At 26.8% G+C, this 25768-nt stretch overlaps 1 protein-coding gene across 50 annotated transcripts in view; it reads left to right on the top strand.

The window, feature by feature from the left end:
- The first annotated feature begins 5751 nt into the window (after positions 1-5751).
- The window catches only part of LOC148234902 (alaserpin-like), a 50997-nt gene continuing 30980 nt past the window's right edge, over positions 5752-25768 (top strand). For 16 of the 50 annotated variants that reach the window (XM_088185882.1, XM_088185875.1, XM_088185869.1 and 13 more), the window contains exons 1-8: positions 5752-5821; positions 20263-20384; positions 21317-21460; positions 21528-21737; positions 21807-21905; positions 21983-22123; positions 22432-22638; positions 22708-22852. In XM_088185882.1, coding sequence (XP_088042008.1) covers positions 5794-5821; positions 20263-20384; positions 21317-21460; positions 21528-21737; positions 21807-21905; positions 21983-22123; positions 22432-22638; positions 22708-22852 — 1096 coding nt within the window. In that variant the 5' untranslated portion in view covers positions 5752-5793. Of the gene's footprint in view, positions 5822-17712; positions 17764-20049; positions 20138-20262; positions 20385-21316; positions 21461-21527; positions 21738-21806; positions 21906-21982; positions 22124-22431; positions 22639-22707; positions 22853-25234; positions 25644-25768 lie in introns of those variants that run through there. The other 34 variants (XM_088185878.1, XM_088185871.1, XM_088185859.1 and 31 more) reach the window with 5 other exon arrangements.

The raw sequence follows: 25768 nt of genomic DNA, 5'->3' as shown, positions 1-25768 counted from the left end.
ATGTGATATAAATCCTTGTAGTTTAATATTATTGCATCAATGTTGTATACAATTTTTTTAGAGACACGGACATGTTTTTTTTACGACGATCAATCATACCATGATACCGAATTTAAGAGCCTTAGTGCCTTGGTTTTTCATGAAGAACAAATACGTATAAGTCCATCACAGTCTATTTGTAATTTTTTTATAAATGACAAGTAGATGTTAATCTAAAACAATTGTCAAACTAAGTAATCTAAAGGTGTTTTTAATATTAAATAAAGGATTGTTTGTATTTATTATCAAATTAATAATAATAATATTAATTAATAGAATATAGTAGTAATATGTACTTCAAATCAGTATGATATCAAAGAGTAAATTTTGATTTTATTGTAGCCGCTCTCTGGATTAGTAATGAATATTAGCTATCTTTCTTTATACCAAATATTTAGCTTTTTAAATATAATATGAAATTTAGTTTAAGATTAGGCTTGGCCAGTCTTCCACTAGTTAATTTTATCGTTTAAAGCAATTGTTATTCCGTCCAGAACTAAAAACCGGTTTAATTTCTCTATATATAATACAATTTTAATTTACTAACTGCAAAATATATGCTTTTTAAATCGAAAATTTAGTTTATGTAATGTTTAGCAAATTAGTTTTTGTACAAAATGTTACATTTTTTATGGATGGATCTCAATTTTCAAATGTATTACAAAACAAATAAAAATGTATGTTGTACGTGAACGAATTTATATATAAACCAGTAGTATTGTTATAATATAACCATTGATATAATAGTGTTTATTTATTTAAAATTATTTTTTAGCATTCCATATATATTACATATATTACATAAAATACAATTAATTTATACAACATAAACATTACCTTTTTCGATAACATTTTTTGTGATATAAATTAATGTTACTTTATTATAAAAATATAGGACTGTCTTATTATATATACTTATACACACATATGCATATATAAAAAAAACTTACTTTTTATTTATAAGATTTTTTCATATTGTACGAATTGTTTTGAAAAAGGTGATGTATTGCATACTTATTTATGTGTATTTAATTAGATAACTGTCAATTTCATCTGTTTTAAATATTGACATTAATGTAATATTTTCGACATTAAAATAATGTAATAAAACAATAATAATCGTAATGAATTAAAAACTTGTTTTTATTTGAAACAACAAATTCTAAATTTAGTTCAAAAATATATTCTAAAAAATGAAAAAGGGTCATATGTACATATATATGTTTTAAACGAAATGTTACAAAAAATGCGACAAGTTCTTTCTATAAATTTACATAATGCTAAAATATCTTGAAACGATTTCTTTTATCCATTCTTTTCACGTAATTTAACCGTTATAGCTGCTGGCGGAGCGTGTTTTACTTTTTGTTATTGCTGCAAAGATAAAATAAATATATGCTATAAAATAGTTACGTCTTTAACAAAAAACTTTTAATTTTTATCCAAAAACTATTCAGATAAGTAGACTACACATCAACACAATAAAAAACTATGAATTTATCAAAAATCTAAGTATTATTTATATTTCAAATAATCTCTGATAATAATCTAGTCGCTGTACAGAAACATCACATGCTCTTAAATTTCAGTCCGCAATTGGTCAGTCATCCTGAGGGTCAGTACTGGTATGTGTATATACACAGGACGTATGTTTAACTGTTCTCGAAGTAAACTTATCGTGATTCTTATTTTAACACTTTTTTCATTATTGTTGTAGTTATATTTTTTATTTATTTATTATAATCCTTATCTTTTTAACTTAAATTATTTCTAAAATTATTATTGTAAAATAATTTTAATAAAAATGCAAATTGCATGATGTGACGAATTTGGGAAAGTTTTAGCTCAAAAATAAAATCTTTCAGGAAAAAACCTAACAATAGAGTTAAATTTAAACATATTATTTTATACCCATGGCAAAACGGACAATATTTTTGTAGTGATAAATACAATTTAATAATGTGCCCTCTATATTTGCCTGATCTATGTTATTTCAGTTCAAATTACAAAATAATAAATTACTATTTTGTCGGGACCATCTGTACTCGTTACAACAAAATTAATCGTAGAAGAGTTATCCCTTGGATGTTATAAGAAACGTTTATAAAGCCTTAGTTTTTCTCGTTGATCTAAACAAACGAATCCATTAACAATTAAAATTAAATTGCGAATAAAAGTGAGCGCCGAACAGATACTAAACGCAGAACATTGGATAACACATTCCATAGAATGACGGCGTTGCCAATTTTTACTGATTTAGAATATACGCATTTATGATTTATATTAGACAGCATCAGAGTGGTTGATTGGAAAGGTCTATTCCGCAACGGTGTATAAACTAGAACGCTGCCATCATTCATTACTTCGTCAAGACATCCGTCATCACTTCGATCTGGTTTAGCAAAACTCGCACTAAGCGGAGCTACGCCGAATCGACTGAGATGATCATTAGAAGCCCAAGAAAAGCAGCTCCTTTTACTTCGATCGTCTGATCTGGTCCAACTAAAAAGTCAGTTGCACTTTAAACCTTGAGAAAATTATATTCACCCCACACCATATCTCACCTGGAACTTTTGTTTAGCGCCTGCACAAAACAAAACAATATGAAATTAAAACAAAAAAATACTTGTGTTTTATTTACCGTTGATGTTTTGACATTATGCAAGATTATATTTATCTATTCTTTCTGAATAATCGCATTTAAAATTATGTATATAAATAAAAAAAAATCAAATGGATATTCCGTTTAATTTTAATTACAGCAAACGATCAATATGAACCATTAGTTTACACTATTATTTCAGTTGACAAATAGGTAGTACTACTTAGACAATAACATAATTTTACATTGTAGAAAATGAGCTTTTCGATGCTTTTTGTGGCGGACGACATTGATCTTCGTGGAAGGGCGGGCCTTCTTATCGGGGTATCGAAGGACCAGAGAAACATTCGTTTTTATTGTTTGTTTAAATTTTACCCCCGCGTTTGTACATCGGGGATGCCAGTGGTATACGAACGAACGCGAAATTCCCGTTTGACTTGGTTCAATTATATTTTTCATAACAAATGATTAATTTCTGGGCACGTCCCAAATATATCAAAGCAATAAGAATTTGAAAATATTTTTTTGTAATATCAACTGTCTATGTCTGTTTTTCAAAGGTTCTGATGTTTTATGGTATTTTTTAAAACGTCTCTCATGCCTATTATAATGGTTATGTGATCTTGTGCATAGATAAAAAAAATGTTATTCAAGAATTTTATAAGCGTAAAATGTAATGTTAATCCCAACAATTGTTGTAATATTTTATTGGAAAATTTTAAATGGACGACCTTTACCTTAATCGTGGTTATAATATATAATATGGACTTAATTTGTAAATAACCGGTTTCCTCAGAATCATCTCTCATGCGTTTCATGGTCGTGCAATAAAATATATTATAACACTACAGTAAATTAATTATTTTAATAAATATGTTTAAAGAAGCATCAGAGTTAATATTATTGTATTTTTTTTGTGGAATTAGTAAAAAATAAGTGAAAGATTTTAGAGATTAAGATAAATATTAATATTTAAAGAAAATAATTATTCATGTTTTGCAATACCAATTAAACATTTATCGCTATCTTATGTAATAAACGTATTGACAAATAATGAAATAACGTAATTTACAATAAGAGGAAAATACTAAAGAAAAAACACGATTGCAATAAAAACTCGTTTATTAATAGTAATCGGTAAAAACGAAGTACTTTTGTCGCATTATAAACATAATTCATTCCCAAATGACATTTTAACATTTTTACAATAATTTATATCTGTATGTGTACAATTTTATGTGTATTGCACATATGCGTTCATAATCTCGTGGTAGTCGTTCATAAGGAGGCAAACATAATAAAAATATTTTTTATTTAAGTTGCGCATGGATCGAATTCATGCGTTATTGAGCAAATTGGGTTAGTGTTATATAATTTATTACTTATCAACCCAAAATATAATTGAAATAAATTTAGCTATAAACCATTCTGAAGAAAAGTCGCATAAGTATAGTTTAATAAGTTATCGAAATACGCGGATAAAATAAGAATATTTTGTATATATGTTGTAGTGAATGTGTATTACCAGTGAAGATATATTTTCACTATTATAAATATAATTTCATTAACCTCGTCAGTTGAAATGTATCAAATGTTGTTTCGGTTATGTTTGGGTTTGAACAGCAAATAGACGCTTCGCAACTATCAAGTTCATAAACATTTTAGTGCAGTATATAATTTCAATAGCGCCAATCAGTTAAATTATGTGTTCGCTAGTAGAATTACATATATCTGCCGGTGAAAATGTATTCAGATTTAATTTCACTGAAACGCCAGTGAAAGTATAGTTTCACTGATAATACATATTCACTGTAACATATAAACATTTACCTAGAGAAAAATAAAGAATAATAATACAAATTATAATCTGTTTTGAAAAATATATCATACTACGAATATTAATTTTTTTACGAGATTTCAAGATTCAAGTTTTATTATGTGTTTGCAAATAAAACATTTAAAATCCTTGAAATCGATTGTTATTGTAATAAAAAACTTTATCTGTATTGTGAATTGAAATATTTTTTCCTCATTTTTGTTTAAACGTTACTCATGCATTTCGTTATATTTTGTATACAAGTAACTACAGTTTTCAAAGATGAGATAAATCAATTCAAAGCAACTAACTAAGTAACTGCAACTTTGTTGTTAGCATTGGAAAAAATATAGAAGGTTTTCAATCACTGCATCAACAACACGGAATTAGACCTATGACACAAATCTCGAGTAATACTAAAATATATATAATATGTAGTGTATAGGCAATAAGTTCGTTGTTAAGACCAAACTGTAACGGTTACAGAGCAACAAGCGCGCGGTCGGAATCAGCACTGTCCTTTTCCGACCGCCTAATATTTTTATAAGCCTCACTACCCTCGAAAGTCAGACTTGTAAATACCAAATAATATAACGTTTTAAACGGTTTTAAAAACACTCGAGAGTAGTTTTATATTGTTTCTATCGTATCTATCGACCGATACATGATATTATATGCGCACTGCGCAAAACATAAGCCGGCAAACCTATTGTATTAAAGTTATACAAGGCACGTAAGTGTCAAGCTTGTAAATTTATAAAATAAATTAATTCGTGAAATATGCACAATATTATAAAATGTGATAACAAATAATAATTAGCGACACGAGTGATAAGCACATAATTTTTTTTATATCGTTTACTTAATTTGGCAACACAATTAAAGAAACATGAATATATCACTATAATGTCTATAATGATTGTGACATTAAAAATATATTATCTTTATATATTTTTATTTAGTGTCTAAAAAAAGATATTGTTGCAATAATACATATATAAAATGCTTTAAAGTATTAAAAATATGAAAACTACAAAAAAAAAATTAAGGAAAAATCAAATGATGTTATTCATGAATTAAAAATGCCCCATATTCGTAAAAATTGGTTTGGTTTATTTTATGTTTGTGACCCCAGTTTGTCGCAATTCTAAGTCCCAAAGATTAGAAAAACAGATTGTTCTCACTATAAATATTGTATTATAACATGTAAATAAAATATTAAGGTTTGTTAGAAGCGATCGAAGCAGACCGTTGAAAAATAATCTCGAAACTTGTCCAGGCTCGTATAATAATCAGTCTTGTTCATACACTCAACTGGTGAACATCGTCTGTCACCATGGGGGTCATTACCAAGTTGACTTTGGGTATGTTTAATTTATATTTTTTATTTTATCAATTCATCACAATTTTTTAAACCAATATAATAATTTATAAATATATTCATAATAAAATAATATTTTATTATAAGATAAAACAAAATCACACAATTAAATTACCTATTTTATTATTTATAATACAATGGTATTATAACATTTGGTTTTAGGTTGCAATTATATATCTTTTCTTGTACAAGTTATGTGATTGCATAATTAAAATATGTATTACGTATTGTCTAAATTTGGGATTAAAGTTTTCATTGTCAAAGATTCTTCCATTATTTAATATTTTTCCATGTAATTTCTAAGAAAAAACAAATGACTCATTAGATAAAAATACATAATAGCAAATTTATATAGGTATTTTAATAGATATGCACTATCAGTGCATTTATAAAAATACGCAAAGCGACTTCTTTTCAATAAAAATATAATATTAATATTATTAGAGTAATATATAATCAAATATGATTGATATTATATTTAACTAAAAAAATATTAAAAAATATAATTTTTATTGAGACAATGCTTATCTATTTTGTATAGTTAAATAGTTTTTTTTTATTTAATTATACTTATTATTTAATATGAGTTATTTTGAATTTATATAAAAATTATATACACGTATCTAAAATTAAAAAATAATTAATAAATCATTAAATTTAGTTATTTTATAATAGCAAAAAAACTTCCCAAGCTGCGTTGTGATAAAATTACGCATAAACGCAAAATGTACTAATGGTTTATTAAAAAAATAATATTGCACTTGAAAAGGCATAGAAAATGAGCAAGTAAATAGAAATCCTATATTATCAATTGTTAAAAAAACTGTTATTTTACTTATTAAAAAAAGGGTATTTATAGAAAATTTGCAAAATCATCTCTCTATACACTAAACCGCGCAACGAGTTTTTTTTAATATACGTATATCATTAACGATGTATTTGAACGCATGATAAAGTATTTTTTATTGCTAATAATAAAATAGTTTATTTTATTTTAATTATTATTTTAGCACGTCAATAAAAATGAGTGGTTAAAATAATGGGATTTTGAATGCCAATTCTTTGTTAATATATAAAAAACTAATGTTCACTTAAATCATTTTGCATTGATGATAGCCTTGCTCGTGCAATGAGCACGGCGACCGTTTAAAAAATCATCTCGACAGACCGCAACAAATTAGATAGATTTTTGTATATACTAATATGAAAAACTTTTATTTTTATCTAAAAAAGTAGTAAAAAACTGTTTTATCTAGATTTTAGATTTCTTTATTTATTTTTTTCAATAGCCACCATTTTGAAACACGATGGCGGATCAGAGTAACCAATTAATAAGTTCAATTTTTCTGAAAAATTTTATGCACATTTGATTAAAACCGCGGCGAATATTGTGTCATCTAAAACTGCTATAGAAATAAAAAATATTTTGTTTTTATAATTTTATTAAATAATATTTATTACTTTTTGAAGAGTTTCAATTTTAGGAATAGATATATTTTAGTTCAGGTGATATGCAACGTATTCATTTGTATTTGGCACCGACTATTGCACTGTTCATATTGTCCCGGTCCTTTTCGAAAGTGCTTTGACTGTTAAATCGATGTCGGATCAGACATGCAATTGTTTGTGTAACGCTGACCAAAAAAAAAATAGTCCATAAGTTACAAATTAAGCAATTAGTTTTATAAGCTTTTAGAAATTTTACTGATTTCATCGCAACGTTTACAAATGGTCATTATTAGTACAGGCTATGATTTTTTATTTAAAGTTTATTTTTTGGATATCCGTTGTGATAATATTACAATTGTTCAAAAAAGTTTTGTGAGAAATTAATTAAAACTAATGTCCCTTATAAATCAAGTCCTCAAAAACCATTGACTGAAGATAGTTTTGGCTTAGTCTTACAGTTTATTTATTTTCAACAGTCAGTGCACAAAAACGCGTGATCATCTCGTGCTTAAATATCAGTCGGTCGCTCTGAGGGGTATCAACGATATGTGTAAATACACGGGGCGGTATTGATTTGTTATTGAGATTATTATTTTATAGCCTCTTTCACTATTGTTATAGTTATACAAATTTTAATGATTATATTCCTTGTCTTATTTTACCTGAATATTTAAATAAATTTATTTGTATAACTAATACTGATTTATTAATTTGTTCTAGCTTAGAACTATTCTTAGTGTTCTCGTGAATTTTGCGTATTTTTGTTTTCGTGCATTGACTCAAAATCATGAGTAAGATGTTATTTCTTTATCGAATCTACCGGAAATCTACCGGAAAATAATTACTAACTACTTTATAATAGCTGCTGAGCTATTTTTATTTTATTTTACTTTCGATCAAGGCGAGTATATAGTAATAAAATACACTAAGTGTGTAATTTACTGATATTTAGATGACGCAGAGATTTATTTATCGAAATATAGCATTTTTAATTTCGAATGGTCGATTTACATACAATTTATATACGGTTGCTATTTTATAAAATATGTTTATAAATTTAACTTGGCTAAAAAAATACTGTACTATTTATTATGTAGAAGTAATATTTTTTTCCTTCTAAAAAGCTTAAACGCTTCATTTCAAAAAATGTTATTTGCAGAAAAGTTGCTAAATATTCTCACTGTGCAGCGAAATGTTTTTTTATTAGTTTTATTTATAAACTCAGTAAAATACATTTACTGATACATTTTATTTATTTATATATAATTTTAAATGATATTTTTTAAGTGGATTAATTTCAGAGAGTTATTCATGGGGTGTCCACTGTTCTGACCAACGTTCAACAAAGAATAAAAAAAAGTTAATTCTAAGCACATTACATTGATGTCACAATACCATTGCAATGAGCACAGTGGTCGTTTTAAAATAAACACCACAAAACTATAAAAATGTGTTTCAATCTGTATCAATATATTTTGATCATTTCTCCTTGTATTTTAATGAAATTTGTATCAGTGATTTTTAAAACTATTGTATTAAATTTGTATTTTACTCTTTATTTGATAATTTCTACTTATCTTCAATGGTATTTTTTTTAAATTTAATTTTAACAAAATAAATTAATAACATTAAAACATAACACATTTTACATAAAAACCTGTTTACAAATTAGTTAACGTTTTCCTCATTTTTTCATTTCAAAGAAATGGTTTTATATCAACAATACTAAGAAGCTCATAATTTTTATCATTAAACTTTCGCAATTCGTTTTGTTTGTACAGATGTATTGATACGATTTCTTAAAATTTTTACCTGTAAATAAAACAGTAAATCAATTCTTGGAAAAAATGTTTAAGATTTGCATATTATATTTTATTCATAACAACTCAATCGTGAATAAGTAAATATACATAGTATATTCATAAAAGATTTCCTCCAACGTTTCCGTATTTATTATAAATATTATTATCGTTACACACAATTTAACTAAATTTGTTATGCTATAAAATATATAGCAATATTTGTAATGCAGTGAATTAAGCGCAAAATTAAAAAACGTTAAAGGTAAATCCATTAGGAAAAACCCAACGTGTCAAGATTATTTTCAATGCTGTATGAAGTCGTTTGCAATTGTAATGTCGATCGGCGCCTCTCAAACGTTCCATTTGATAATATTAATATTTTAATACATTGATAAATCATAAAATCAATATTAGGAAACAGGATTTATAACCTTGAATAAATCTCAGGCAAATGGCCTTGTACATGTAGACGTTTTCAAACCGCTGGTTTAACTACACAACATTAATTTAAACACCGACTAGAATCAGCAGCGCTTCGTCATTGTAAGAAAATGAACTAAACCGGTTTTTGTTCATATATATTCAACGCTACATAAAAACAAGCATAAAGTGATCATAAGGAAAATGTGTGCAACGTTAGGGTTTTACCATTTTATCCTAATTTGAATAGTGTAATTTTGTCTTTGACACAATCACTAAAGGAAATTTTAGAAAGCGCTTTTATTTTTATACTATTATGTATTATACAGATGTTTTGTTGATGATGATCAAAAAAAAGTTTTTATATTATTGTTTTGGTAATAGAAAAGTTATTTTTGGTTTGGAGAGTTTGCTGCCATTGCGGCCTTATGACCGATATTTAATAGAAAAAGCGCATTATCAATAAAAAATGTTTTTATTATAAATATAAACAGTCAACTTCAGTGCAAGTAATATATTGAAATTTTAATTATGGACCTAGACATCAAATCTGCCTGTAGATTCCTAATTAAATAAAATATTTTTATTGATCTTAAAGTTTTCATTAAAAAATTACAGCTAGATATTTGATATTTGTTATTATTATATATCTCAAATAAGAGTATTTATATTTGGCTACTTATTGAAATATTTTTCAATAATTTTAATATAGGGCTTGACATTAAAATATTTACAATTATTGAGCTAAATTTAGCACTAGAATATATGAATTCGATTATATAGATAAAACTACAATTATAAATAAAAATAATTTTTAATTTTACTAATATGATGGGATTCATTTTTTACATTACAAGTTTTTTATTCTGTGCTAAATAAATATTTGAGGTTTTTTCATTGCATATTTTTTTCTGTCTTCAAAACATCTTTAATATATATAAGAACTGGTTTTAGATTACATTTTGTGATGTGTAATTCCGAACTTGAGCATGATGATGCATTCTGAACTTAATTAATTTTTGCTTGAGCGAATAAAACCTGTTTTCTGTAAGCAATTTTTTTTCAATTCCTTATTTAGATTTTAATTAACTCAGGTTATTTTTTTATAGATATAACTTACAATTGAACATCTCAAAATAAAAACTAGACATGTTACCAGAATATAAATTGTACAGATAAGTAATAAAATATATTCTGTAATAATTATACGTTTTTAATTTAGATAGATATTCATAAAAAACGTTCTTTAAAAATGAATATATATTAGAAAAAATATATAATATGAAACAATGTATTATTTATAGTAATTTTTCAGTAAATGACCTAATGTTATTAAAAAAAACAATAGAAAAAAAAACATAATGATGGATTTTTTACACGTCACAAAAAATCAGTATGTAGCAAGTGTTCATAAAACTCAACTGGAATATTAAAGTCAATTTACAATTCTTATTTTTAAAATAGTCTTCAGAGTTAAAAAAAAATGGCAATGAATCCAACAGCTAAATTGATAAATAAATATACGCTAAATAATATTCTGAATAATAAATAAAATACCATTATATTATGTTATCGCATCAACGATCGTTATGCTTTTTACCGCAATTTCCTATAGGTACTTAGCTAGCAAATTAACGTAAAAACGTTTTATTTTTTCTAGTTTATTGTTGCCGTGAAAAACATGTTTATATCAGTAATGTTAAAAATATGTTTTATTTATATTGAATGTGGGAAGCTCTTAGGTTATCAACTATTGACCGCTGTCATTAACTCTTATCGTAACATATAATATAAAAATGTTAGTTGCTAAGTCGAGGTGTCATTTTGGTGAATAGTTGGCAATAATAATTGTTTTTAAATGATAATTGTTCAAGTTGAAGTGATTACATAACTTTAATTTGCAGTATTTACTTGATAATATATAGCTTTATCGTAACAATATTGTTACATACAAACTTGCTTCGAAAATCTATTAAGTCATTATCTTTTTAATATATTTTATATTTCAACTATGATGGTCGATAAAAGATGAATACGCTTAGCATGTATTTTTTGTTATAAAATTATTCATGGAAATATTTTCCAGTTATAAAACACAACATTCTTTATATATCATATATTTATTGCTGGAAATTTTTCTAGAAGTCCAGAGCAGGGGTCAGTCCTCTTAATATCACGTGTTATTCGATTTTTATTGTTCAAAGTTCGTTGATTCGACAGCATTTTATAAAAAAATAGTTTTGACATTATAAAAAAAATAAACGATGGAAAGTTGTTTAATAAAATATGTATATTTGGTCGCGTAGTGTATTTTTATATATTATACCCTCAAACTGCTATTTAACTTAATATGTGCACGCGTTTATTTTTACAAGTGCATTTTTTAGTACTTTCCTGTTATCCGGAGTCAGTTTTTAAATAATATTATTTATTAGTTCAATTGATTATTGAAATGAAGATCTACTTTTTGTTGCAAAAAAAAACACGTGTCATGAGTGTTCAATTTTCTGACCAACGCTCACTCGCTACCGCTCGTTAAACACCTGTAATTTAAAGATGCTAGGTGTGCAAACGAGCGGTAGAGAGTAAACGTTGGTCAGAACAGTGGACACCCCATGAATAACTCTCTGAAATAAATCCACTTAAAAAATATCATTTAAAATTATATATAAATAAATAAAATGTATCAATAAATGTATTTGACTGAGTTTATTTAGCGACAACAAATCGCCAGTCAGAAGTGAAGTGGTAGTTCTGTGTTTTAACGGAAGCTTATATACCATTCAGTACAAAGTCCTTTTAATTTATCGATTTTCTGGCAAATCTGGATGATTTGGGGCGGAAGCAGACTCTTTTTATTGTCTAAAACACATCATAATAGACTATCACTGTATAACGTTAGTTTAAAATTTATTAGAGGTATGCATTATGCACCGACCTTTTAGATCCCGTTTTTTATGTGGTTTTGAAGCTGGTAATAAACACTGCTATATGGATGTCCACTTAGATACGCAATCGTTTTACGTTGACAATATAAAAAATATTTCGTGTTTTGCAAGTTTGTGGGACACAAATAAATCAATTAGTTTTAAAACCTTCGCGACTCTCTAATCTTATTTACTAAAGAAGTGATCTAAATGATTTTTTTTAAGTCTAGAAACTAGTTTCTTGATTCCATTTTTACACGCTTGTTTTTTTCGACACCCAACGCGTGTAGATTTTTTTTAATATAACTCAATATTTCAGTACATTTAAACATTTTTGACTTTGTTAATAAGGTTAATGGAATGTTTAACGTATATTAAATAAAATTTCAGTAACTCTTTTCTTCTTCTTGCTTTAAATTTATCAGTAACTTTATTAAGCAGAGTTTGAAAGAACTGAAACAATAATAAAACAGTTCTGTTTTGTAAAAATGGTTATGCTTTAAAATTTTTGTGTGATTGATTCGTTTGGTCGTGCAGAGTAAAATAAAAACATGAATTTTATTTGCAATAACGAATTAGACAATATTTAAAGTATTATCAATTACTTTAATTTTTATATTTTACTCATAATGTTTTATTTTATTTGATAGTTCAGAGAGTCCGAAATTTTTCAGAAGAAATGACATTTAACTTTATTAAAACACAAAAGTTAATTTGGTTGCGTAGCACAACATTTTTTATACATATGTACATATTTTGTAAAACCAATCCGTGTAGATACTATTGCATATGTCTGGTCTTGAGAAATTTCTATGATTAAGTGATATCTATAAATTTCTTTACTGAGTGCAGTTATTTTTGTGCTATAAAACGTATTTTTTTAAACAAATTCATTGAAATATTTTTTAGGAAAATGGCCCATATAATGAAATATAACACAATTAAAAATAAATATAAATAAAATTACTGACCTAACCTAATTAATTATGCGGTTATGGTATTAAAATTAGTGTAAGTGGAGAACGCACTGACTCTGATACAATGTGATTTAATGCGTGCAGGTTTAAGAACGCAATGACTCAGCCTATACATAATTATGTATTCGTTATTGTATTAGTTTTAATAAAAATCATTATAATATTTTTATGTACTAAAATTATATAGAACTAGTAAAAATGATCTAATAATTTTACTTGAAAAAACTGTATTTATTTTAATATAATAGTATAGCTTTATACCATTTGATAATAATTCAATACGCAAACCACATACAATTAATTTTATATCATTCGTTAATAGATGTCGTCAAATTATAAATATAATATAATTATTACATATCAATAAAAATATTCACTTTTATGTTTATATGAATTTATATATACATATATAAATTTATGTTTGATATATTATTTTAATTTATCTACAATTATAACACATAATTAAATATTATTTTATAAGCGCAGAGATAAATTAATTAATAAATATTAAAAACATAACAGAGATTACTATTTTTGCATGCCATTTTTATCATGAAATTTAAAGCAATTGCCACTTTGTCATTAAAAAAATACAGCTTGGTAAACTCTGTAAAAACTATGTCAATGCGATAAGGTTCTATCGATTTTTGTGAACAACCAACTGGCGCCGCTAATCTTGTTTTCCCTTTTCAGTTTTTCAGTAACTAGATATGTAATGGTTTGAAATCGTAGTATGAAATATTTATTAGTAGTAATATGTTGTACAAACTTCCTTAACACTATGTATTTTTTTGTATTCGAAGGTCAAGGTGATGTAACAACATTGTTATTTTTTGTCTGTTGTCTGAATGCACACAACATACAGCAATCAACCACAATACATGTATTATAAAACATTTCTATGCATTGAATATATATATGTATATATAAAAAGCATTGTGTAATAATCAGATTATAAATATAATTTATATATTTTTCTTCCTTTTTGACGCTATAACCGCATTACATGTATTGGCCTGGAACATAATAACCTCCCACCTGATAATATCAGTTTTACCTTGAACTTGTCTAGATTTTTGTTTAATATTTCCTGGTTCGCCTACATGCTCTCTTTAATTGCATAACAATCTAAATCACAACTTAGTAATATCATTGTGACACAAGGTATTTTTAAGAATATATATTACTAGCCACGAATCATAATGCCTCTCTTACCCTGATGAATGTAAATATTTATTATTTAATAAAATTCATAGGTATAAAAACATGTTTTTTATATTGATTAACTATTTAAAATACATAAGAAAATAAGTTGCTACCGGTCTTATAAATTATCATTGTTATCAATTATTTCACTATCTTAAGATACACAATATCAACGAGTAAAACTTGATAAAGTCTTGGAGTTTCGATAAAGATTTTCCAATCATTTAAAAAATGACGATGTCACTTATTCCGTGAATCCAATATATTAGGTTGTTTCATAGGAAGTAGATGAATTTTTTAATAAGATGTTTTTTAAAAAAATGTTTTATTTTCGATTAGGTTAGCTAAGCGTTGATTTGACGCTAGCTTAAAATATAATTTATTGTAATTCAAAGTTCACATTATTCATGGACATGTGATAGTGAATCAGGATGAACATTGTTATTGTTATGAAATTATTTATCTAAAATTACAATAATGAGTCACTTTATATGAAATATGATAATTCTATTTATTTTTGAATAATACTTACTTATTGCATCAATATATTTGTTTGATAATACGTACATTGATTAATTATTTAATAGTATAAATAGAACGATATTTGAGTGTTGAATTAGAAAATATAAGGACTAAACCCATTTAACCTTTGCACACAAGTTCCTTATTGATGCATATAAAACATAATTCAACGGGTATGTGCTATATTATTATTAAACATTTATAAAATAAATTTAATAGTTTATTTATATATCTGTCGCTGTAAAAGGATTTTTATGTTCTTTATATTATTATACAAAAAGTATCATTCTTTAAGTATGCGCCATTTTGAATAATTATATGTATTGTGATTCTGATTTTAATGTAATTCATTTTATTATTTGATACTGAAAAGAAAAGTTGTAAGTTATTGATTTTTTTATAACAGTCGTATGATGAATTATGCTTCGCACAATTTAGGAAAAATCAATAATTAGACCAAAGGTCAGTAACACCAGTGTTATAGGAAAATAACTTAAAATATATACAAATATAATTAAAACTTTGTATGCGGGACAAGATAATATTTGTTTTGTGACGTTTATTGGTTAAAAGCGGGAGACGAGGATGAAACTTTTTTGTATTATCTGTAGTAGGAAATATTTATTTCTTAGAGCAGGAATCTACTTCCTCACTTCAACACAGTTGACAACAAATTGATTTGACTAACAAATTGTTTTTGGTTTCGATGTTTTTGGATTATTTATGATTTTTTTCTTGATCGATATTGAATATTTTATTAAAAATAAATAAATAATAAAAAAATCGATTTTCATCTTTTTCGTTAGTATTTATTATTTTGTGTACAATTCATAGATCAAAGCTATTAACTTGTTTGTCATTTTATTTCTGTAGTATCTATTATTTTTTTTAATGAAAAATAATGTTTTTGTATGTATTTTTAATGTTTGTAATATTGTTTTTTTTTTATTTTATCTGGTCTACTTAAAACATTTGACAACTTTTAATTTTTTTTATTGAACAATAGGAAATTATTTTATTCGCTTCTTTGCTTATTAAACTCATTTTTTTTTCATTTAATGACTAGTCTGATTTTAAATCGGACATAATTTCGTCAATATAACAACCAAAATTTTCGTCGCCTGCATCCATTTGTATTGAAGTGGTTTAGTAAATAGATTCATGCTTTAAATAGTAAATATGTAAGTATGTCAGCAGATAGGTGTGGATAAACGAAATCCTAACCTCGCAGTACCAAAAAAGTTTCTTCTCTGTCTCCCGTTTTTAATCGATTAGCGTCGCGAAAGGAAGATTCTCATTTTCCGCATATTAAGTGTTATTTATTTATTTTTAATTTTTTATAACAAATCTGACCATCATGGCTTAACCGGTTTTCCTAATGCGTTATGATGGCCATTATACAAACAATAATGATATAAGTAAACATTCAAAAAATAGAAAACAATTATAGTGCACATTACAATTGATGACGTATTTTTTTCAGCTTCTTATAGCTGTTACTAAAACGTCCTTTTGTTTACCAAGCTAAATGTCTCGTGAAAGAGGAGCGTTATCAAGTGTTTAAGTCATGGCCACGACGGTCAAGAATAAGGGACGCGATCGCGACTCTCTAGGGCACTCTAAAGCTCGCTAATTCGTAATTATTTTGTCCTAGATTTCTTACAAGAAACGGTAGCTAATTTTGTACTACAGGTATTATGTAATGTTTTTTGTTCAATCTATTTATTTTAAATAAATTCATGCTTGATCCAATTATTCCACATACTCATGAAACAGATTTTTTCTCCTGTAGATTTTTTTATAATAAAAACACACATTAACTAATCTACAGAGCCAAAACTATAGCAATGCATGTTAGCATGTTCTTTATTTGTTTTAATTTAAAAGAGCACACAGAACTCATAGTCAATGCTATAAATCATTTTTGACCAAAATGTCAGTTAACATTGATTGAAACTCGCATATTTACGAATCTAAATTTACGGTACAGCGAGAATTTTTATTTTTTCCCTTAAAACTATTAATTTGACTGACTATAGTTGGCTGTGTTATTCTTTATTATTTAATCCGTTTATTTAATTTTAAATATCACAATTAAAAAAAAGTAATATTGTGCCTCAAAGTGATCGGTCCATTCTATTTATTAGAATGGACCGATTTTCAATGGATTTTTAATATTAAAGTATAAATAGTGAACTGAAATATATCAAGAATTCTGATTCGATACATTGATTATTTCAAGGTATACTAAATTTATAAAACTTTCCTGATTTAAGCGAGAATTTTTATGTATACATTAACAAGTTTAGCTCAGAATAAACTTTTCCAATGAAGTACTGCAGAATAACGTCATGTTTTATTTTTAGATTTTTTTTGGTTTGTAGCAGCATACTACATTATTTTGGGGAATCGATCGGGAAGCTACGTACATCGCCAAAAAATCTGTAATATCTATGTATATAATGCAGATGTGATTTTCAGAGAATTTTCTATACATATATACATGTATTCATACAATCGTGGTCATAAGTGGGGTATGGTATGTCCACAGAACTGTTCATTTCGTGAGTCAGTTGACTTGTTGTTGGCGTCGGCTTAGCACGTGAACACCGAACGAAACCGGTATGTTTATATACCGGCATTTTAACAATACATATCTATACTATTCTTTTTAGATTGTATATTTTATCTATTATATGTGTTTTTGCCAAATATTACCTAATGCACTTATCTATATATTGAAGTATTGTATCTATTTATGGGCGGCTGACTAACGCCTAGATTTTTATTACATTCAGGACATATAATACCATTTTTTCGATACTATTCTATAGCTAACGACGTCATCGCTCTAAGATTACAATTTATTGTTTCATTGTAATTGCAATACAGTAATATCGTGAGTCAATTATGTTGAAATAAAATAATCGTACTCTTATGTGTTAGTACCTATATAAAAAATAATGCTATGAGCTTAAACATTATTAGGTAGTAGATTAAATTTGATTATGATGTACATTTTTTCTTATTACTCATTGATACAAATCTATATTCATTTTATTGTTAGCGTTATATTGTAACAAGTGTAGTCTATCAGGTCAAAGTGTAAAACAGTAATACAATCATTGACAATTACTAAATGGATATTATATTTTTTTACTATTTTCAATTATATCTTTATAAAGTAAACTATTTATGTTTAATTTGGTACGTTGAACATCATTTGTGTCATTCTTTACATTATACTTTAATCATACATGTAAACAAATCAATGAAGAAACTATTTAATATAAACGTTGTACATTAATTGATTATCTAAATGATTATAATATTATTATTATGCATTTTATTAGACAAATAAAAATATCTTTTGATTAAAAATGGGTAATACATATATCTATTTGAGCAGCTGTCGTTCATGTAAATATAGTTTTATCGTTATCTCGATTATATCTCGATTGATGAATATTAGCAATTTCCAATATTACTAAAAAAAACTAGGTTTCATATGTCATACAAATGCTCATAATAAAATTAAAATATGATTTTTTGTATTTTTACATTTATAATCAAGTCATATGCTTTGCCAATAACTTTTTTGAAAATATTTTTTTACGTTGTATATTATTTAATTTAGAAATAAGCAATATAAAGGCTTTGAAATTATTATAAATATTTATGTTAAAATAATTTGTGTCAAAGTAATTCATTTAAATAATATTAATTTTCCTAACACGACGCTTGGTAGTTCGCAATATCGTGTGTTACGAAAATAGTCTCTATGACGTTTTACGTAAAGGTTAAAATCTAAGTTCCCAGCGAAAAGATAGGATGTTTTTAAAGTACAATGAACTAATAAACTCGATTCAATATTCTCACACTAATAAATATATTATATATACGGAACGCGTATATTATTATTTTTATTCAATTTGAATAAAAATAATGGAAAAACTATAAAAAGCATTTGATTTTCGATCCTTCTTAAAGTCGTTGGTATTTATTATCGAGCGGGTGTCCTAGAGATGTTGCTCAACAGGAGACGAGGTGAAAGTCCGTAGCAAAGTAGTAGTCCAAGCCTCGTGTTCGTGTTTTGCCGCATTATATTTACCGTCGTGTGAATATGCCGTATCCCTAGTATGTACGTTGGAAGGAATCGTTATGCCTTGTACAGACAGCGTTCCAAGCTACGCGTGTACAAACACGCGTAACTCGTCGCTACGCGTATACTATCAACACTACAGAAACGCGTTGGTACTATACTCGTAGTGACAGGTATCGACTGCGCGTACCGAATTACGCGTGTTTATACACGCTTAGCTTGGAACGCTCAGTCTGTACAAAGCATAAGAATGCGGGCTCACTTCTCGACGGCTGCTAGGTCCGCGGGCACCGATTGCTAGACAAATGTGCGTGACCGTGTCTTTTGACCTGTTTAATATATACAGACCCTAATTCAGATTTTTTACCGCCCTGGACTAAAAATATTTTTGCCGCCCACTATATATTATTAATTTAAAATAGGATTAAAGAAAACTAAGACGCTTTATTAAAATTTAAAATAATTAAAAATCTTTGCGATTTTTCAATTTTTATTAATTTACAAGTATTTACTACTTTTAAATATTATTACTTGCATATTTGAACTTATAAATTATATATGTTATTTATAATTAAAGTTTTAAGTGTACTGTAGCACATGACTAGTAATAATGAATATTGCTCTCAATAAATACAAATATATATTTATAAATAATATTTATATCGTGTTAAATGTTTTAATAATAGTGCAATAGTTGTGATTCAATTAAATTAACTATTATTTTTGAAGAAGGAAAAAATATTGACGTTTATTTATATTTTTCTACTGGCAACATTAAAAGTGACAACTGCTCAAATGACGCGCCATTTGTAATATTTGATCGCTCTGAGTTAGTCACTAGTTTCTACAATTAGAAATTGATGTCATTATATTCCGGGAAGAGAATTTCTAGAAGTATAAAAATAATAATAAATCGACTTTAATTTCATGACTGTGTGTTGTTGTCAGAAATTTGTTAAAAATGCCATATTCTTTTAATTTTATTCATGATCTAATTTGTTATTTCGTTCAATTTTCAGTATTTTTATTCTTGACGTCAGTGTCGTTCGTCACGCCAGGCAAAATGTCACAAACAAAGATGCAAGAAGAACAAGCGGCGCTTACCACTTCCATCAACCAATTCTCCACAAGTTTCTATAAGGTATACTATGTTTATATTATGTTATTATTCGTCTGTAATATGGTTAAAATGAACAAAAATAATCTCATGAATGCATTCAATTGTATTATTATTTATGTTTCAAATTTATTCATATACTATTATAAACAAATTAGCTGTAACCCAATTGAAGACTTCATTTTAAAAACATTTGCCACATGCTGACCTTTCGTTTAGCATTGAAATATATTCCTTGTACCTTTGAATATAAAATATTTATGGTGTATTTAATGTACATCGGATTTAAGTAATTATTTTAATTATACTTACTGTAAAATCTGTGTATGTCAAGATGTGCTACAATAATATTTAAAAAAATTATAAAACATAGCTTAATTAAAACAGGATGCACAAATGTATTAGGTTTCGCTGCGCTTTTTGTATGCTAGCAATCGATAATTTATTAAAAATTTGACATTCATAAAAAAATTTTTGTAATTCAGATGTTACTAATAATAATTTAATTTTCACATGGAATTTTCCGGAACCGATAGATTGTTTAATCGTTTAATGGATCATTCAACGCTGACGAGATTAAAACTTTGTTCTTAGAAAGTTCAAAATAAGCCATCAGTTTTATGAACTTTTAGCAACATTTGCGACAATATTTTTCACAACCATCATGGGTGATCCTGACATTTCAATTAATAAAATTAATTATTAGCTGAAAAATGTATTGAATTGATAATTGTAAACTGCAACTATTTTCCTAGCAACCTTAATATCGAAAAAAGCATATCTAAAGTATAATTGAGTAATGTTTTCTATGAAACCAATTATCTTCAATAAACACACTCCAATATAAAATATATGGCAACTTATATATTTCATCGCACTTATCTTTTTTAAACGATTGTTCATGACTGTCAACAAAAATTCTTCACTTAATGTATTCTTTATTTTTATTCTAATAGGAAACTGCGGCTATTAAAGATGGAGAGAATTTGGTAATGTCTCCTCTGTCGGCTCAAATTGTACTCGCGCTTCTCTCTCTGGGAGCTCAAGATGAAACTCAAGCCGAATTAAACAGAGCTCTGTTCACTCCGAACGTAGAATTCGTAAGTCTTTCATCATACTATTGTTTGTGTTTAACATTTTTTTATATTCAATTACATATTCATTCAGACCAAATCCGCTTACAAAAACGCCATCATCAACTTGAACTCCGTCAAAGGCGTCACCCTCAACATCGCCAACAAAGTGTTTGTTAAAGATGGAGAACAGTTCGTTTTGCATCCTGAATTCAAGAAGAACTCTGTAGACATCTTCGCATCAGAGGCCCAAAACTTGAATTTCAACGAGAATGTAAAAGCAGCAAAGACCATCAACACTTGGGTAATTTGATTTGAATCGATTTTTGTAGTCGTCGATTCTTTGAATGATTCATTATAACGTTTGTATTAGGTCGAAGACAAAACTAACAACAGAATCAAGGATTTAATTTCGTCCGATTCGCTGAGCGCAGATACCAGACTGGTTCTCGTCAACGCCATTTATTTCAAGGTAGTTTTACTATAATGAAAATGGCGCATTTTAAAAATGTTTGATATGTGAAACGGAATTAATGTTTTGATTCATAGGGATCCTGGGAAAAGAAGTTCGACCCACAAAGAACCATGAAGAAAGACTTCCATGTGACACGTGACAACAAGGTCCAAGTTGACATGATGCACCTCACTGGAAACTTTGGCTATGCTGAAATACCAGAATGGAACGCCAAGGTTTTACTTTATATTATATATACATATATTATATTGAAAATTACTGTCCAGCCCATTGCCTTAATCACATTCAGTGCATGGTTTTAGTGGATCCGAATTCTTCAAAAGCATAGTAGTATTTATATAAAATATTTTTTTGACAATTAAGTAAAATTATTTAAAAATTGCATCGGGGTCAAGATACATCCTTGTCATGCTCTGATTGAGTATAGAATGTCCATTGTTTAAAACTATTATAATATTGTTTGATATACCTTAAAAAGCCACTTAATACAAATATGATATAGTATACCATTTTATATATTTAGATTTTGGAGCTACCGTACGAAAAACATGAAATGTCCATGGTCATCATTCTCCCGAACGAAATCGACGGATTAAAGAGCCTCGAAGACAAGATGGCCCAAGGAAATTTGAGCGATATGCTGAAGAGACTGCATGGAAACGAAGTCAACATTGCGCTTCCCAAATTCAAGATTGAAACCAGTATCGATTTGAAGAAAGTCTTGCCCAAGGTAATTTTTAACTTCAAGTGTATTGCACCGTTGCTTTATAGAGTTCTTACCGATTTCATTTCAACGTAGATGGGAATGAAGTTGATCTTTGATCAAAACAAAGCAAACCTTAAAGGACTTTTGAAGAACGACGAACAGCTCTACGTGTCTGAGGCCATCCAGAAGGCTTTCATTGAAGTTAACGAAGAAGGCGCTGAAGCCGCCGCCGCCACTGGTAAGTTCTGCACGATTATCTGACTTATTACATTTTTTATCGTAACACATTTACACAATTTTATAAGTTTTTCTGCTTGCCTTTGAAATGCATGTGTTTAATCCTTTTTTTTTATAAATGATTGTCATTTTGTTGTGAGATTAACATTTGCTATGGAAAATATTCGCAATGTATCATTTTGTCAACTCGGTGATTATATTTTATAACATTTTACGAACACATGGTATTAAGCAACATGTTTTTAATAATGGCACCTCCGATATCACTGGTCGTTAAAGATAACATTCCGTTTCAATTATCTGTTTTTATGATTTGTACTAATACATATGACATAACAAAAATTTAGCTTCATACATATTGTTTATCTTGTACATACATACATTATGTATATTTTCATAAGATAGTAGATTTGAAATATAGTAAAACTCCTCTAATATAAAATAAGAAAAATCTAAAAACTATTTGAACATACATTTTTTTAACGATAGAGACGGTTATTAATACTATAAAAGTATATCTCCTCATCTAGTGATGCTTTTTTACGTATATTTATGTTTTATACTTATGGATTTAATAATCGAATGATGATTATCTTAATATTACTGTGAAAAAAAATGGTTTTGACGGAAGGCAAACCCAATACTTTCCAGCAAAGTATTTAATTGTTTTACTGAATCTTAGTGATTCAGAAAAACGTTTGTAAAATAATTGTAATTTCGCGAAAAAAATTAATTGCTTTACACCAAAATTTTTATTTCTATAAATGTTTTCAGTAACGCCTTTCTAAGCAGATATTAATTATTTTATGTATTACATATAATAGGTTTTTATTGACCTAGAATTTTAATAAATTTCAATATTTTTATAGCTTCATATTCATTATATATATTGGACATAGTATTGGGAACTAAATAAAATATAAAAATACTGAAATCAATTATTATGAAAATAGATAATTTTATGATGACTCTAACTGCAGTCTCAATATATATTTTTTTATGATCCTTATAATCTAAAGATCCTATGTTTTTTATGTCATACATAAAAATAACATAGTTTTTTTTAAGTAATTTGAGATGTAAATCATATATATGAGCTTAAACTGAATTCTGGATAAAAAGGGCATCAAGTGCCATAGTTTTTTTAAACATTTATTTTTATCTTGTTTTAATTAAATACTAAGTAGATCAAATAATGTTGAAGCAAAATGATTTAAATGCTAGCAATTACTCTTTTTTGTAAGCAAAACTTTAGAAATTAAAAACATTTAATATATAATAATTGATATTATGGCATTTGATATCCATTTTACTTCCAGTAAATAAATTATTATTAATAATTTAATCTACTAAGATTATTAATATATTAACTCATTTAAAAATATGAACTGAAAGATACTTTCAGATTTTTTGATTATGAAACTATTATGTGAAAAATTAAAAAAAATGAATAAGCAAAATGTTGCTTTTTGTTAGCAAATAAACTCAATATATTAGAAGATACAAATATATTTTTTAGATCATATCATCGAAATTGAATTTGTATTATTTGATTATTGTTTCAACTGCGACCTAAAAGAAGGATTATTCTGTTTTTAGTTCTTTACTAGCTGTTTTTCATTCAGTTTGATCAATATCAATATTTTACTTGTATAAAACCAAGATTTTCCTTTTTATTTTGTCGTATAATTATTCATTAAACACATGTTATGTTTATGGAGACAACTTTGAAAGTATTTTTGTTTTTAATTTTTCCATAGATGTAATTGCCATGTGCGATATGTTGCCAAGAATTATGGGATTCCATGCAAATCATCCGTTCTTATTCGCCATTTATTCAGGCGGGAGCATCGTTTTCGTCGGAGTTCTGAAACTATAAAAGTGATTGATAGAAATACCTATTTATCATAAAATTATTTGAAGGCTTAAGATTTATTTAGTTTCATATAAAAAATTCTCTCTGATGCATCTTTTAGTAATCACATAACTAGTCTATGTTGTGTTGTGTAATTTAACTTAATCGGAAAGTAACTTTTATGAATTTTTCCATTAGGGTTAATTGTGATGTGTTTTATGATGGCGATAACCATGGAATTCCATGCAGATCATCCATTCTTATTCGCCATTCAGTCCGGCAGAAGCACCATCTTTACTGGAAGAGTTACAAAGCATTAGGAGTAATCTTGATTCATAATTTGTCATACAAATAATAGAGGAATCAGCACATAGTCTATATATATTTATGTACATTTATATGGTGCATTTTTTTGGCATATGGTTATTTAAATAAGTCTTCACTTGTGTTGTAATATTTATATTTTTTATTTAAATTTTGTGTTTATGAATATAACTAGAAAGTAATATTTGTGAATTTTTTTATTAGGATTAATTGCGACGTATTTTATGATGCCAATAACTATGGAATTCAATGCAGATCATCCATTCTTATTCGCCATTCAATCCGGCGGAAGCATCGTCTTTTCTGGAAGAGTTTTGAAACATTAAGTGTTAATATTGTCTGTTCGATTTTAATTTATCATGAAAATATTTGAAGGAATTAGATCTTATAGTATTTTTATTTAGTTTCAGATAGATTTTTTTCTGATGCATCCTTAAACAATACTGTGTTGTGGGATCTTTGGCTTATAGTATATAAAAAAATTAAAGATTATATATTTACTTTGGACCTAATATTTTATATATGTAAAAGTCAAAGTTGTCCCATAATACAGCATGTATTGATGTACTCTTAATGTAAATGTTGATACTTATTTTAATAAAATATAATTAAATATTAATGCGTTTAAATTTTAAAATATAAAATAGTAATGACAATCATTAACACTTGCACATCAAAATATTTAGTTTGCTATAATATTTTTATACACTTTTTGGTTTTGGTTTAATTTAATGAAAC

This window comes from Plectrocnemia conspersa, unplaced genomic scaffold, assembly GCF_051122295.1.
Source record: "Plectrocnemia conspersa isolate PC_06_02 unplaced genomic scaffold, ASM5112229v1 ptg000005l, whole genome shotgun sequence".
Classification (NCBI taxonomy): domain Eukaryota; kingdom Metazoa; phylum Arthropoda; class Insecta; order Trichoptera; family Polycentropodidae; genus Plectrocnemia; species Plectrocnemia conspersa.
Note: the sequence above shows the minus strand (reverse complement) of the source record. Positions and strands in the feature narration are given on the sequence as shown.